Source organism: Sinocyclocheilus rhinocerous, unplaced genomic scaffold (assembly GCF_001515625.1).
Source record: "Sinocyclocheilus rhinocerous isolate Xijiao unplaced genomic scaffold, SAMN03320098_v1.1 scaffold271, whole genome shotgun sequence".
Taxonomy (NCBI): Eukaryota; Metazoa; Chordata; class Actinopteri; order Cypriniformes; family Cyprinidae; genus Sinocyclocheilus; species Sinocyclocheilus rhinocerous.
The window spans coordinates 2331352-2347539 of NW_015657574.1; the positions used below are offsets into that span (position 1 = coordinate 2331352).

Genomic DNA, 16188 nt, shown 5'->3' on the forward strand with positions numbered 1-16188 from the left:
CGGTTAAAGTTTTCTATGCATAATTTGATTTGACGAAAGTCACGAGACCTATTACTCTCTCTCCAATCACGTTGATGGATAAAAATTTAATTAAAATAAGCATGTAACGACCACAAACGGAGGAAAATAGCGGAGTAAAAGTACCGATACATCACTTAAAATGTACTCAAGTGAAAGTAAAAGTACACAATTTTTAAACTACTCAAAAAAGTACAATTACTGATAAAAACTACTTAATTACTGTAACGTGAGTATTTGTAATTCGTTACTTCACACCCTTGATTATCAAACCATTAACTATGACTTTCACCTCAATAAACTCCTAATTTGCTTCTTATTAATAGTTAGTAAGGTAGTTGTTAAGTTTAGGTATTGGGTAGGATTAGGGATGTAGAATATGGTCATGCAGAATATGTGCTTTATAAGTACTAATAAACAGCCAATATGTTAATGATAGGCATGCTAATAAGCAACTAGTTAATAGTGAGAAAAAGTGTTACCAAATGTTGTTCATTGCTCATGATACCTAATCAGCAGTTTTTGACTCTCCAGTCATAGCATTCATTAGTTTCAAATGCCTTTGATCACACTGACTTGAGATCAGTGACTGAGGTTCATAGTGAAGCGGTGCTCAGTAAGTCCTATGGTCAGAGGATCTGATCCAGGATCAGCAGATGAGTGGAAATAGTGACTGGAGTCAAATATTATGCAATGTAGGATGTGATGGAAGTGCATGCAGACATCAGGGAATCAGTGGTTAATGAGGGCTTGGCAATGGTGGCCTGTCAGGCTGTTTGCTCCACCGTCCCATTCACACTAATGCACCAGAGTGGGAGTGGGGACTTCCTGAGGTTTGACTGCAGAGAGGAATTTGTTAAATGGCTTAGTTAGTTGGAAAAGTTGTCTGTTCAGCTGATCTGGATATTTAATAAAATTATATAAAGTAATATTAATTTAATAAATTAGCCTTGTGGTTATTATATATTATTATATAATTTTCACACTTTAAGGTTCAAATCTAATGAGTATAAGCCTATAGGACCTGCTGACCACTTGGATGTATACATTCAATGCATTGTCATATGAGAGTTTTGAAATGCAGTAAGGGAAAGTGTATGGAAAGACCATTAGTCTTTTATTAGAGGAAAGAGGGAGGCACTTAAAGTAATTAACTTAGATGAAGGATGCAGATGGAGAGTGAGCTGTCATCAGCCAGAGAGAGTGAAGGGTGGGCTTGGGAAAATCTATTTAAATGTAATGTCAGGTTTAGGAAAACAGATTTTCTTGATTCTTTTTTTACCTCATTTATGCAGTGTTTAGTGAGTGTTTATAGTTTGTTGTTGGGTAATTACATCAGTTATTAAAGGGACCACCCTGTTTCAGAGCAGGACTTCCTGTCCAGAAAAGGAAATTAGAGGAGGCATGATGCTCATGAAGTTACTTCCTGTTTAAAGATCCAGTTATTCTCCTGATTATGTGTTATTTAGAGCAGCGATTTAAGCTATTTTTAAATCATTTAACTCATTTACACATAGAGCTGGTCTGTGTCTTGACAGGTCTGTTCTCAGAGGCACATGATGGCTGCTGGCAGAAGGGCAGGGATCCAAATAAACAATCTTCTTCTACTAATGTGGAATTAAAGAAGCAACTTTTATAAATATTTCACACCATAAAAACCTAGCTATAGACATCATTAAATGTATACAGTACATATATTTCATGTAGTCTGAGTTGATATTGTAATTAAAAGAAATTAGTACTTTAATTCAGAAAGGAAAGACATTTGCAGTGTTACAGAATATTTCTATATCAAATACATGCTGTTCTTTTGAACTCTATATTTATCAGAGAATTCTATATCATAAAAAACTGTATCATTGTTTCCACAAAAAAACAAACATCAAGCAGTACAACTATATTTTCAATTTGATAATAATACGAAATGTTTCTTGTGCATCAGATGAACATATTTGATTAATTTCTGAGGCATTATGTGACACTGCAGACCGGAGTTATGGCTGCTGAAAATTCAGCTTTGCCATCACAGGATTACATTACATTTCAAAACATATTCAAATAGAAAACTATTATTTTAAATTGTAATAATAATTCACAATATTATTGTTTTTACTGAATTTTTGATCCTATAAAAGCACCTTATGGTGAGCATGAGACTTCTTTCAAAACATTAAACATTTTGGTGTGTATTCATTGAATTCAGTTTTCTTTTGTTTGTTGTGTACAGAAAAGGAATCAGTGAAATTTATGTTTAGAAATACAGGCAGTATTTTTACTCATTCTGGCCACCTCAATTTCCCTCTCTCTGTCTCATTGACTCTCTCCAATTAGAAAGGACCTGTTTACATGGGTCAAAATAGAAGGGTTCTATTTTCACCAGCCAACTCTCACTGTCCTCCTCCATCACATTAACTCTCTGTTTTGTTTCAAGCCCCCTCCTCCCCTCGCTCCCTCTTTAGAAGTAAAGTTGGCCTCATAAAATGTTAATAAGTGCCAGAGTTACATAAAAACACCGTCTTCCAGAATAGAAAAAACAGAGGCCAATGAGGGCAAAGGTAGAAAGAAGAGACCGTTTATAATACTGTACATGAGACATATCATCTTTAATTAACAATTTGGAGCAAACAAATGTTTCCGTGTTCCTCAGTTTCACTGCTTTTCTCAAGTAAACAAGCAATTTAATCGTATTTCCTTATCTTCTGACTTGCTCTTCACAGGCGATGGGCATGTGCTGATAAAAGTAAAGCACTCTCCTTGTGGAGATCCCAGACTAAGTGCTTTCATCAGGAGCCAGCATCAATAACGTTTAATTACTGCCCTGCCAGAAAAAGACAATCCCTGTCAAGCGTTTACTTTTGTCTGCACTTCACAGCTCAAGAAACCTATTGTGCTGCTGAACAAGAACTAAAGTCTCCTAGATGTGCTGTCTTCACAGCTTTTTACAAATGTAGTGAAGACTATCGAATTATATATATAGCTCTGAAGATAAACATCATCCGGAAGTTTCACTAGGATGGATTCTGAAAGTCTTTTGGATTTGAATGTGAATCCTCAACCACAGGTGATTGAATGCTTTTGAATATATTTAGGCTTTTTTAAATGACTTACAATTGTGGGTTAAATTTTTGGCATCCTCGTGCATATTGAACAAATCCATGAACAAAGGAAGATGCTGAGGGTGTTGCTAGCCATAAGAACTACAGTGTAATGATGTTCTTTTCTCTGGAAATTGGATTGGTCTGGCAGATTGTGCAGTCCAGCTGGTCCCGGGCTGTTTGCATGCTAGTTTTATTGCTTAGTAATGCTGATTGGTTTTAGCTGATGCCATAACTGTTGTTTCTCTGTAAATAAGCAGACAACAGCCTCCACATTTTTACACGGCTGAATTTTTACAACTATACGCAACAGTCATAGATCCTCGATTCTGTGCAATGTTTTTGTTATGAATGTAGCAATCAGCCTTTGGATCAAAGAGATCCCTGACTGTAGTCAAATACATGAGAATTGCACCATGCAATTGTGCTTAGCACAGATATTTGGCAATTTTTGTTTATGCCTTATTTGCATAATACCTTTAGTGAATCTGGTGCAAAAATGCAGATATTATGTGCAAATAAACAATGTTATATGAGGGCACATTTCAGTCTTAATTTCTTTTAATGTAGCATTTTTCTCGTTTCTGAATCTATTGAGTTTTAACAGTGTGGGTGAGCTTTATCTGTGCCCCTTAGGGAGATGTAGTTCAAAGAGTTCAATGAGATGTAGTAATTTAAAGTGTGGATTCCATTTGCCAGAGAGTCATAAGGCTGTGTCAGATTTGTCTTCCTACTCTCCTAACAGCCCTTAAATCTGACTAAAATTAATCCGTCATGACAATCTTGGCAGATGTAAAGGCTTCCTAATGAATCCTTTTATTCACATTAAAGAACAAAGTTCTGCTGTGCGAGTTAAGAGTTAAATGTGACATATCATGAAAATCGGACTTTTCCAGGTTTTAAGTGCTATAATCAGGTCTCCGGTGCATCTACCAACCAAGGATGAAAAAGATTAACCCAGTAACTTTGTTTTGGTAAGCCTTTTTCTGCAAGCGTCTGAGAAAACGAGCACGTCTGATTTAGCTCCCTTTGTGACGTTGCAAAGGGATCTCATTATAATATTACCGCCCCTTAATCTGTAAGTTTTCACCCACGGCGCCGTCATTTCGCAAGCGACAACAACGGTGTAACATGGACAACAACGACAACCAGCTCTAATGCAATGGCGAAAGTTTGAGCAAAACATGCTAACTGTTCTGCCTTTGTCTGCACAGACGACCACAGAACACTATTTAGATCTAAAATAAACATGCGATTTATTTCCCAGCTGTTTACCTTCACAGACATAACCGACTGTTTTTGTAACTCATATGTGTTTTTAATGTAAACTTGTGTGTGAATGAGAACTTAGTTTAGTACTCACATGCTGTGACAGCCGCTTTCTGTCCGTGTGCTTCGGATGTGTGCACTCAGAAAACCGTATATCAGAAGTTTAAACTGTTTCTGCTTCCACTCAAAATAGGCAATTTCAGAATTATATAATAAATGATCTGTGGAGTATTTTGAGCTGAAACTTTACAGACACCTTCTGGGGACACCAGTACTTATATTACATATTGTAAAAAGGGGCATAATATGTCTCCTTTAAGAGTGAATGATATTTGTACCAGCTGTTTGTGGAGTTTTCGTCAAGATCACCTAACATCTGATTTCTAATCATTGATGAAAGGATATGGATGATAGAGGGAGTTTGATAGCAGAGTGTAAACTGTGCTGGCTGTGACTGAGTAAAATCAATATTGGAAATGGGCCCTAGCATCCATTTAAGTCATGGGGAAGCATCGCTAATGGATAATAACTATGACTCTGTGTTTGTGTGTAAATGGCTAAGACCACCATGGTGAAGTGGTTTGTTTAGACAGTGTAATATTTCTATGAGAAAAGTTACTTTTGGTGTAGCTGTAGATTTGAGTAATTATTTATTTATTTTGGTATATAAAACTTTATGTACACAGAATCACTTAAAACTGTTTACAAAGTGCCTTACAGAAGACACATAGCCTACATAAACGTTCACAAATACATGTAAAGCAGAGTAAGAAAAAAATAAGAGAAAAAATATACATTAAAAAATTAGAAAATCGAATGAAAAAAGAATTTGATTAATTGGGGGAAAAGTTCCGTTGATTAATTGGGGAAAACAACTAATTGAATCAGCTGTTTTGGTCTTGGAACCATAATTCCACATTTAAGTATTTTTGGCTTTTGGTGTGAATATGTTAGCCTTAAGTTTATCTATAAGCTATGTGCTCCAAAAAAAAAAAAAAAAAGAAAAAATTCACATTTAAAAGATATTAGCATTCAAAACATCAATGGTCAATGATTTTTATCAGCTGTGATGTAATGGAAATGCTATTGGCTATTTCAAAAAGGGGCGGAGCTGTTCAATATGTTCCACCCTGTCTTCCTGTTTTGCACTTCAGTGGACCTTTAAACTCACATTTAAATTGCATATTTCAAATCAGCATCTAAATATGACATTACCTGTTGTTTCTTATGCTCAGATAGCATTTAAAAAGGCACATATTTCAGGTTGATCCAGCCAATGTGCATTTGCAGTCCCAAGCGTGCATCTCAGCATGGTGTTTCTATAGGATCTGGAGCTTCTAACGGTAGCTGCAATGATGCAATGACTTTATTGATTAACGATTGGATCTTTTTTAGAAGGTAGGATTTACTCCACCATATTGTGTGTTACACTTTCTCCCATTCACAGATATATGAGTGAACCATCTTGGTATATATGCAATTGTTGATGATTAATGGGTTAAACAATAAAAGGACTTAGAATCAAGCCTGGGGGGGCACCACAAGACATCACATTGCATGCTATTGTAATCATGCCACAGTTCACATGCCTCCAGTTTGATATTGTCACTATGTTGTTTGTGACTTTGGTTTTGCAAGACAGCTAAACAAATAAGGAAGCCAGGGGAGGAGTTAAGGACTTCCTGTTTCAGGCACATGCGCTGTTTCTCCTTCACTGCAGTGCAGAGTCTCATCAGCTTAGTGCTGTACCTAAAATAATCAGATGCTGTCCTCTCTCTCTCTCTCTCTCTCTCACACACACACATACACGCACACATACACGCACACATACACCATCTCTCTTTTTCTTTCTCTCAGAGGACAGAATAACCCTTCTTCATCCTTGAAAGACAAATCATGACTCATGCCTCTTGACAAACTGCTGTGATCCCTATTTCTGGTAAAGGTGCATGTGTTTCTGTATATGAGAGTGTGGGTGGTGGAAGTTAGAAAGCACATATCAAATTTGTAAGCGTCCAAGGAGAGTTGTAAAATCTCAGCACAATCATGTATTGATTGAAAGGTCATATACCGCTCTGGCTCACTGCCATGCCAGGACATTTAGAAATGTTATCTTCAGATCTATACAGAGAGTTAGAGTATATAGAAAGTCCTAGAATGCACTGTAGTAAACAGCGATTGCATTCACTCTCCTTATTAGAGATGATAGTGATGGACTGTTATCACTGGCAGAGTAAGAAGAAGATATGCAAAATTCATACACAAGGTTTATGAAAACAGAGATACTCATAGGTCAAAGGAGATATTATATAGCTCATATTAGTTCAGGTACTAGTTTAGATGTAAATAACCATTAAAGACATAGTTCACCCAAAATTTCTGTCATTATTTACTCACCCTCATGTTGTTTCAAACCTGTATGATTTGCTTTCTTCTGTGCAACACAAAAATATATATTTTGAAAAAATGCTGGCAACGAATCAGTTTTGTATGGACAAAAAAACACATATCTTTTTTTTTGTTTCACAGGAGGAAAAAAAGGGATGGCACAATTTTCATTTTTGGTTGAACTATCCCCTTTAGTGTTTTTTGAAAGCGTTTGTGAATGTGCATGTCTCCACCAAATTTGGTCATATGCCTCTACCAAAGTAACATTGTTAAGGCATAAAATAAAATCAGGCAGCATGTGATAATCTCTATAAGCTCAGTTCCTTTGTCTAAAAACAATTCTGTATCTTTGGTTGGATAACAACATCATGTGGCTGTTGGCGACAGTGGGGGAACTAATTTCCCTGGTGTTGTATCTAATCTTCTCAGGTCTCCTGAGAAAAAGCACTATGTGTCTGTTCAACAACAGATGGGAAATGTCATTTGAAAGTGTAAGGGTAAGTATTAAAAACACTGTATCAGTGACAAGTAGTTTGTCACAGTAGCAAGTTGACAGATGAGTTAAAAGCAGGTTTTGTAGGACCCTAGTAACAGCATTTTAATGCAGAATTTTCTTAATGAAACATTGTTCATGTATTAGGTGAACTATCCCTTATTTCTGCAGTGATTTAACCGATCCAGTTTCACTATCTCCTCCAGATTCTAACTTTAAACTCTTCAAAATAACAGGAGAGTCACATCTGAACTCTTCCTTTCTTCTTATGATCTGAATCACAGGAGGACCTTTGGGATAGAGCAGGGGAGGAGGTTTATTGTTTCAGACCGACTGTGGGGGGGTTGAATCTGGGACGGTCCGGCTGATCTGCCAGAGACCCCGGGAGGTCCTGTCCTATCACATTGATGTTTGCTCACGAGGGTGGCCTTAGTGACAGCTGTTTGGGAAGTGGAAGGAACAGAAGACTCCCAGTATCGGCAGGAGACAAATAGGGGGTCAGGAAAATCAGGAAAACACACGGTGGGGTGGCTCGCAGCTTGGAAGACTCCGCACGGACATTTATATGAACAAGTTCCTGGAATTTGTAACAAAATCGCTCCTTTTTTGTATATTGCTCCAAGTCATTGCCAAAAAAGAACTTCCTCCATCAAATGAGAAGTAAAGAATTCACTGCATATGTTTCCATGAAACAAACAAATCTGAAGCCATCATGAAGGAAGTTTTAGCAAAGCGAGTACTTAATCCCTAGTCGCCTTGCAGATATGTGATTTATCAAGTCTGGGTGAAGAAATGCAAAGCTGTCACTATGCTATTTGTAAATGTAAAGCTCAAATGCCATAAATTTGGCACAGTCTAATAAGTTTAGGCAAGAAGATGATGTGTTTGTCTGCCTTTGAAGCCAAAGATTTTCCCCTTCAGTGAGTGAGAAACGGGCAGTCTGGTGTGTGGCGCTCTGGTTCTGATTCAGACTTTGAGAAGGCTGATGATTTGTGGACCTCAAAGACTGTTGTGATCTCAAGCAGTGTAACTGATTCAAATCGACTCACATGTACATTTGATATGATTAGGCGTGTAAGGGTGCAGTATATTTCGGTGGCCTATTTGTCAAGATCAAGTTGTAAGCATAGCCTGTTAAAACACTGGTGCAGTTTACCACAGTAATACTACACTGGTGTAGATTGTTTGTCAAGTAAGTGACTTAACTGAGAAAGACTGAGGTTTTCTCTGTGTGCCAGAGGCTGATCGTTTCACATCTGTGTTTGTGTCGAATGGGATGATGCATGCAGTTTGTGGTCTCTGAGGCTCCAATACTGAATATGTGTTACCGAAGTGTGTATGTGTGCTTAACCCCCTACACAAAGTATGTCTTTTTCTCTCATGCTGGATGAGTAGTTTACTGTTTCAAAATTCAGCTGGAATTTTGAGCAGATTAAGTTAAATAAAATGAATATGTGCACATCAAAAACAGCTAAATTGTGTGTTGTCTCAATGACTGCCTCACTAAGTAAATCATCTCCATAAAGCTGCTGACAGTCATTGATATGAATTCAATTTAGATGCCTAAAAAGAGTATGGAAATTATTTAACAATTTTGCCCTAAATCAATAGTGAATAAAAGTGTGACGTTTTGGATCCCATTGACTTTTATCAAATGGCAGTTCTTTAAAATACCTTTTTTGTGATCTGTTGAATTTTCTTTTGCCATTGAACTATGCCTTTAATAATGAAGCAGTGTACTAAGCAATAGGTGAAAGCGAGATAGCAGGAGGATACAGTAAACAACAGTTGGGTGGCTTATAGTTTGTTGTATCAGGGAGGTTTATTTTCTCAACTGGGAGGTTTGTGTTTGGGGCATAAACAATCATGCATCCATCATGAGATCTCAAATGCCAACCTCAATTACAATTTCTCTGCAAGCAGATTACAATACAGCAAAAGCAAGCAATGAGAGTAACAGTCACTAACAAAGCTTCAGAGTGGAAATCATATCCCAGCTGGGACAATTGAGCAATATGGATTCAATTCATTGACTTTGGTCTGTTATGATTCCCTGTTGCTCATAATGTGCCTAAAAATGTTTATCATCCCTCTGACATCAGAATTTGTAAGCTTAACTTCAAAAGTTTTAGGGTCAATATTCAGCTAAATGTCAAACCTCATTACACAAAACACTGTTTCACCCGTAGTAATCAGGCTTCATTTAACTGTAATTGTGTTAATCGAATTGGTTAGAGTGACAGTTCACCCAAAAGTAAAAATTCTGTCATCATTTACTCACACTCATGTTGTTCCAAACCAGTATGACTTATTTTCTGTGCAACATAAAAGAAGATATTTTGAAAAATTGTATGGGGAAAATTTTTTTTAAAACTTCTGAGACATTTTTCAAATGACCGTGTCCACAGAAGAAAGTAAGTAATGGAAGTTTGAAATGACATTAGGATGAGTAAATGAAGACAGAATTATTGGGTGAACTATCCCTTACAGTAAGAGCTTCTTAGCTCCTCGGTTTCAGTTTATCTGGACCTGTCTCGTTCAACCATCAGCTGCTGATTTTGGATCTAAAGTCTTACTCCCTGTAGACTCCTTTGATAACAGATTCTATCATGTTTCGTTTCCACACTCTCCGAACTTGCCACTGGAGTCCCACAGGGTTCAGTATTCTGACCACTGTTATTGTCTGTCTACAGTTTGATTAGTACGTCACATTTTCTCTTATCGCTTCTATAATGATGATACACAGCTTTATATCTAATAATATTCCCTTTTCGTCTGAAGAAGTGATCTCAGTCTGCATCTCTGACCACTCTGAACTTGGAAGGTTTCTCATAATTACCTCATCTACTGCTGCTCTCCCCTCTTCATCCTTACAATTGGCAGAATTAGATTCAAACTTTTTTTCTGGCCTACAGTACAGGAAAATGCAGGCCTCTTTTAAGATACAGGCAGTGACTGAACCATACATCAGGCACATACATCATTGAGTAAAACTAGTCCTCCATGTGTCCATCTAGGTTAGGAAACTTCTCTATTCTTGTCTTCCAGTGTTGAAATGGCACCTTGTAAATACAGCTATAACTAGTATAGTATAACTCTTACTGACAAGTCTACATCACAGTCTTCTGACAAATACTTTCAAATTAAAATATGCCCTTAAAACTAACCAAATTAGCCAAAAATAGATATTCTATAAGTTTGCTGTTATTATTAGGGGTGTATGCTAGTTGTTGCTGTAAGGTTCTTGGTATAAATCAAACAATGACGATTATCCATCTGTCCTCTGCTGTTTTTTCTATGTGATATAGTCCTCATCAGCAAGGGGTCAAAGGGCAGAGGTTAACAGGCATGGATAAACCATGACCCCAAGGGGATTTTTATTGCCCTGTGTCAGGCGTATCGTAGGTATGACTTTTTGAATGTGTACAGTGGGGTTCAAGTCTAAGATTTCTGGTGAAAATGCTGCTATTTTGAACTTTTCTCATTTGCTACCATTTTTTCTTCACAGATTATGTTACCAGTATCGCAATTAGAGTTAAAAAATAAACATGAATCTTAGAATGTATTTTGAGTGTATTGAGTGTATTTTCCGAAAGCTAAAACTTGTAGCTTTGTGTATTTGTCACTTATATCCTCTCTGGACCTCTCACAATGTATGTGACAATGCAGTTATCATGTTATGCATGCATTTAAGATCTGGAGTCAGGTATCATGGTTACAGCAACATTATAAATGTTGCTGGCATACATTTACTAGCCTGGGCTTTCAGTTTAATGAGCTATATGAGGATTTGATATACTGTAGTTTACACCCTGTTTAAGGCCTTTTTAACGCTATAATTCATCTTAAGGTGTTTAAATTGGCATTTAAGAGACTGAGGACACAAGTTCAGGTATTCTGCAAAATCTAAATTATTTAACTGTTCATACCAAGAGGCCAAGGTTTGTCCATTGAAGTTTCATTATTCATTACTTAACAAAAATAAGACACACACACACACACTTTTATATATATATATCTCAGTCTCATACACTCATACACTTATATGGACTCCATCTGTCGATGGGCATTTTAAATCCACAAGTATGTCAGTTTTGTAAACTTTAACAGTCCAAAATGTGATGAACACCAAGAGAGTATTGAAAACTTTAGAAGGTCACATCTGTAAGATGACTGTTATTTGGAGTATTTGACATCTGGATAGATGTTTAAGACAGCATGAATTCTCCTCTCCTTTGCTGTCTTTCCCTGTCCAACAGAGAAGAGATTTGCACCCTCTCTGCAGAGTGATTTGTGGAATGGACAGCCGTCCCTGAACCTCTGATCTGCAAATTGAAGCAGTGAGACTGCAACAGAGGAGGGGAGGAAGAGGAGAGAAAAGGAATCTGGCAGATCAGTGCAATACAGGGCAGTAGAACAGATGGAAATATGAAAAAGATGGGTGCATTTCCAGATAATGAAGTTTTAGGAAGGACATAGGAAAACATTATTTTTGTTCTATTAATGTACAGCATAAATATACAGAAAAAGCAGCGCACAAGGCCAGTCACAAATCACATTCGTGACAGCACACACAACACACACCTGATGTCACACCTCTGTGCAAACCTTCCACCCACAAGTGTGTGGTGCCATAAAGACAAATTGTGTTTACCTTTAGTTATTTCCGGTAAACAACTGTCACAGTTTTTTTGTTGGTTGAACAGTTGTTAAATGTCCCGGGTGAGTTACGACCTTAGTAAAGGACCAAGTGTGTCACCAGTGGGCTCAGACATTTCTCAGAAACCACTCTGCTGGCCAATCAGAGTTGGATACATTTAAAAATAGCAAGAATTGTTTAGCCTAATTTATTAACAGTCATTTTCTTGTCAATTTTCTTCACTGTTATATCTGGCATAAAACCTTCTTGGATGGATCAGTATGGTGGTCTTTTTAGCTTGAAAATGTCAGTAGGTGTAGCTCTGCATGGATTTGATCAAATGACATGCTGAAATATTAAGTAAACAACTCACAATAGATGACGTGATGTTATATATATATACTTCAGTCTCTCATTAAATTACTTTAGAGCTTGTGTACTGTGTTACGGTCCACTCTTCAATAAATATACTGTGGAGAACTGATTTTCATAGTTTATATATTATTGCCAAATATGGAAACATAAGTGCTCATTTCTTTCAGTAATCAGTAATTTTAGTGATATTGGCAACTAAACGTGAAAAGATATGGGGAAATTTGGACAAAAAGAGAAAATCTTATTGAACGAATTGAAAAACATGTGGATTCACACCTGGTATGTACACTAGTTTGGGGTGGTTTTGAAAGAACTCTCTATTTCACTAAGGCTGCATTTATTTGATCAAAAATACAGTAAAACAGTAAAATTGTAAAATATTATTGCATTTTAAAAAACTCTTTCTATTTTAATATATTTTAAAATGTAATTTATTCATGTCATGGTAAAGTTGAATTTTCAGCAGCCATTACTCCAGTCTTCAGTGTCGCATGATCCTTCAGAAGTTATTTTAATAACAATTAAAATAAAATTTGCGTAAATAAAATTTCTTATCATCAGTGTTGGAAACAGTTGTACTGCTTCATATTTTTGTGGAAACTATGATACGCATTTATTTAAAATAAAATTATTTTTGTAGCATTATAAATGTCTTAGCTTTCACTTTTCACTTCACTGAATAAAAGCATTAATTTCCTTAATAAAAAAAAATCTTACTGACCCAAAACTTTTGAAGACCTTAATTATGGATCTGAGTTATGGATCTGTAAATGGCATGTGACGTCAGGTCCGATAAAGGAGGGGATGAAACAGCTGTGGTAGGGGAATTTGGGTGGGGTTGCCCCCATCGAGCTGGAATTCTGTGAAGGGGTCTCGGAATGTGGAGAATGACTGTCATGAGATAGACCTGGGGGTCAGAGGCCTGGATGGGTTAAAAGGACACCTGCTGGACCACTGGTCTTATTCTGTGACATCAATGCCGTCTTAAATTTAAATGTAGTCTACATGGAAGCTGATGCTGAAATTAACTGTCAAATCCTCTCTCAAATCCTCATCTTCAACTGAGTTCTTTTCCCGCACCTGTTTTAACACTTCGTTTTAGTACACAAGAGAAGTGCCAAACCATTTGAATAGTGCACAGCCCCTTTACCGGATCTTCACAAGAGGTGCCTCCCTTTTGGAAGCCAGCCTGATCCATACATTTAATTAAACTATCCTTAGGGAGACTCAGTGTGTATGTCTGTGTAGGTGAACACCAGATTGTAGATTTAAATACATGAATTAAACAAGTTTTTCTGTATTTTTTGATCAGATAAATGCAGCCTTGGTGAGTATGAGAAACTTCTTTCAAAAACATATTTTAAAAATCTAACTCCCCTAACTTTTCAACAATACTGTACATTGTAATGTGAATGTTTTTTTTTTAAATTAAGAACACATTTGGTTATTCATATATGACCAAAATCCAAACTCAGAACAAGCTAAGTATACAACTGAGCAAAGCCCGGTGAGAAATAATTGCAATATATCATCATTTTGAATAGCTCCACACTAAATTGTGTCATCATACCTTTGCTGAAAAGATTGTTACAATTCTAACTCTTCATGTCTCTCTCTTCTTTCTTTCTGTTTTAGCCTCTTCAGAAGAATGGACAGATCTCCATTTCCAGTCTTAATGGGAAGACAGATGATCAGACAGAGTATAATGGCCACACGGAGGAGAGCCCACAGGCTGAGGGTATGTGCTCATAACCATGTGCTTGAACATTGTGTGTATATATATATCACCCTCATATCTTTATTACCGTGTCTGTGTGCATGGTATGACAATGACTGACACTAATAGTGGACCGCCTCCCAGCGTCAGGGGTCTCTGTGTGTGTGAGGCTTAAGATGTGATCTTTATCTTTTTATCTGTGTGCCCTCTTTCCCCAACTGATCCTTCTCATAATCCCCAGCAATCCTGAAGATGAGAACACCTACATAGAGTCTGCAGTGAGTGGACACCAACATAGACCTCTTTAGTCCCCTAACCATGGTCTGTGAGAAGACTCTAGGGCAATAATGCATACCATGTTTATTTTTATTCGTTTTTTGTGTTCCTTTCTTGCTTTTCAACTCAGAGAGACCACCGAGATGCTTCCCCCCAATAATATTTAGCAAGCCATGACCTAGCTGACCCCTTAAAGAGGTGTATGTTTTTAATAAGCTAGCCTCACTGCATGTATAGAAGTCTTAGGTGTCTTTAAATTTGAAGGTCAAATCAAACACTTTGCTGGAATTTCATCATGAATAAAACTAAAAAAAGGAAGGCATATTGAAGAATAGCTAAATGATTGTATATAATGAGCCATGAGTCTGTGCGGAATGGAATGCAATTTGCATTTTCATAAATAATCTTGAATATAAAATGATTAATGGTTTTAGTAATGTATCATATAGTTTTCAAAGGTTAGTATGACAAATAATGATTCAAGTAGTAAATTCTCAAGCTTAGAAAGAAATTATTCTAAATAACTTAGAAATGTACACCCTAACTTTTACTGACTTGTTGAAGTTCATTATAGAAGTAGCAATACCGGATTCATGAATGAATCATTCAGAAAATATCAAACCAAATGAATTGTTTGTTCACAAATCTGACATTGCTATTTCTCTCATAAACATTATGTATTTTTTTTATAAAAGTGTATCAAAGCAAGAACAAAAGAAAGATTGACAGAAAGCAAGAATAGTCTCTCTTCTGTGCCACATTTGACAGTGTAAACACATTTACACACAAATAAAACCTGTTTCCTATTGTTGTTGCTTTGGATGCAATGAGACATTATGTATATGCAAGTCTCAAGCATGACAATACCAGGACAAGCCCTTGAAACGCTCCCAAAATGCCTCAATACTGGCTTTATTTAATCTGCATGATTAATGCTGTAATGCCAGCCAAGAGTATTTAGCCATAATTTTCTAGCATGCTCAGTGCAGCCATTTATTTTCTCCAGCATCCCCAGAGTACCAGAAAAACCCCTGGAATGTTTTATAGAAACGTACTGGGAGAATAATGTGTGTAGACATGTGCCGGTATTCGGTAATGCGATATATCACGGTAATGAATATGCACGATATTGTTATCGTGGACACTTCTAAATACCGTGAATAATTATATATTACAAATTATTCCGAATTTTGAATGCATTTTAAGAATACTTTTCCCCATCAACTGGTCAAAATGCACAACACCGCTGTATGCTGCGTCAAACACGCATGCGCACTCTGATGTAAACAGGCACGGATGAGAAACGCATGGCGGAGTGCGTGAGAGACGCTCTGGATGAAAACACATTCACTCTCTGACAGCAGATGGCGCTGAACAGCAGAAATGCAGCCGTTACCCCGTAAACAAAGCAGCTGCACTACTTTTTGTTCTGAAACGTGTTTAAATGATTTAAACAGCCATTCAGATTTGTGTATTTGCTATGATGTTCATCACAGCGCCAAATACTTAAATATTTAGACTTAATAGGCTATTTATTTTCAAACTTTTTTTAAGAACATTATGTTGTGTATTTGGTGTAATGCAATGTGTTTATGCAGTTTAAGGTTCAAAAAACATTACATTATTGTTGCTTCTCTATGCCCCGCCTTTCTGAAACGCGTAATGTTACGCCCCTTAACATACTGTGATGCAAAACCAATAAAAAACCAATAAAACCCATTATAAACGAGGCATTTGTTGCATCCAGTGGGGACATAATTACTGATTATAATGACTTATATTGTCTTTTTATGCGTTGCGTTGCGTATCGTGCCGCATAAACATAAAACCATGTCTGCATTTGTGATCGGAGAAATGACAAACAACAAGCGCTACTCTACACTGCTCAAAACTCGCATTTGAATAGTCAGTGGCAAAT

The 16188-nt window shown here is 36.9% G+C and overlaps 1 protein-coding gene across 2 annotated transcripts in view; it reads left to right on the plus strand.

Annotated features, from left to right (window-relative positions):
* Positions 1 to 16188, plus strand: part of LOC107721347 (A-kinase anchor protein 12-like) — a 37575-nt gene that overhangs the window by 4905 nt on the left and 16482 nt on the right. The window contains exons 1-2 of one of the 2 annotated variants that reach the window (XM_016529317.1): positions 3008 to 3079; positions 13913 to 14015. In XM_016529317.1, the coding sequence (XP_016384803.1) occupies positions 3032 to 3079; positions 13913 to 14015 (151 nt within the window). In that variant the 5' untranslated portion in view covers positions 3008 to 3031. Of the gene's footprint in view, positions 1 to 3007; positions 3080 to 13912; positions 14016 to 16188 lie in introns of those variants that run through there. The other variant, XM_016529316.1, reaches the window with a different exon arrangement.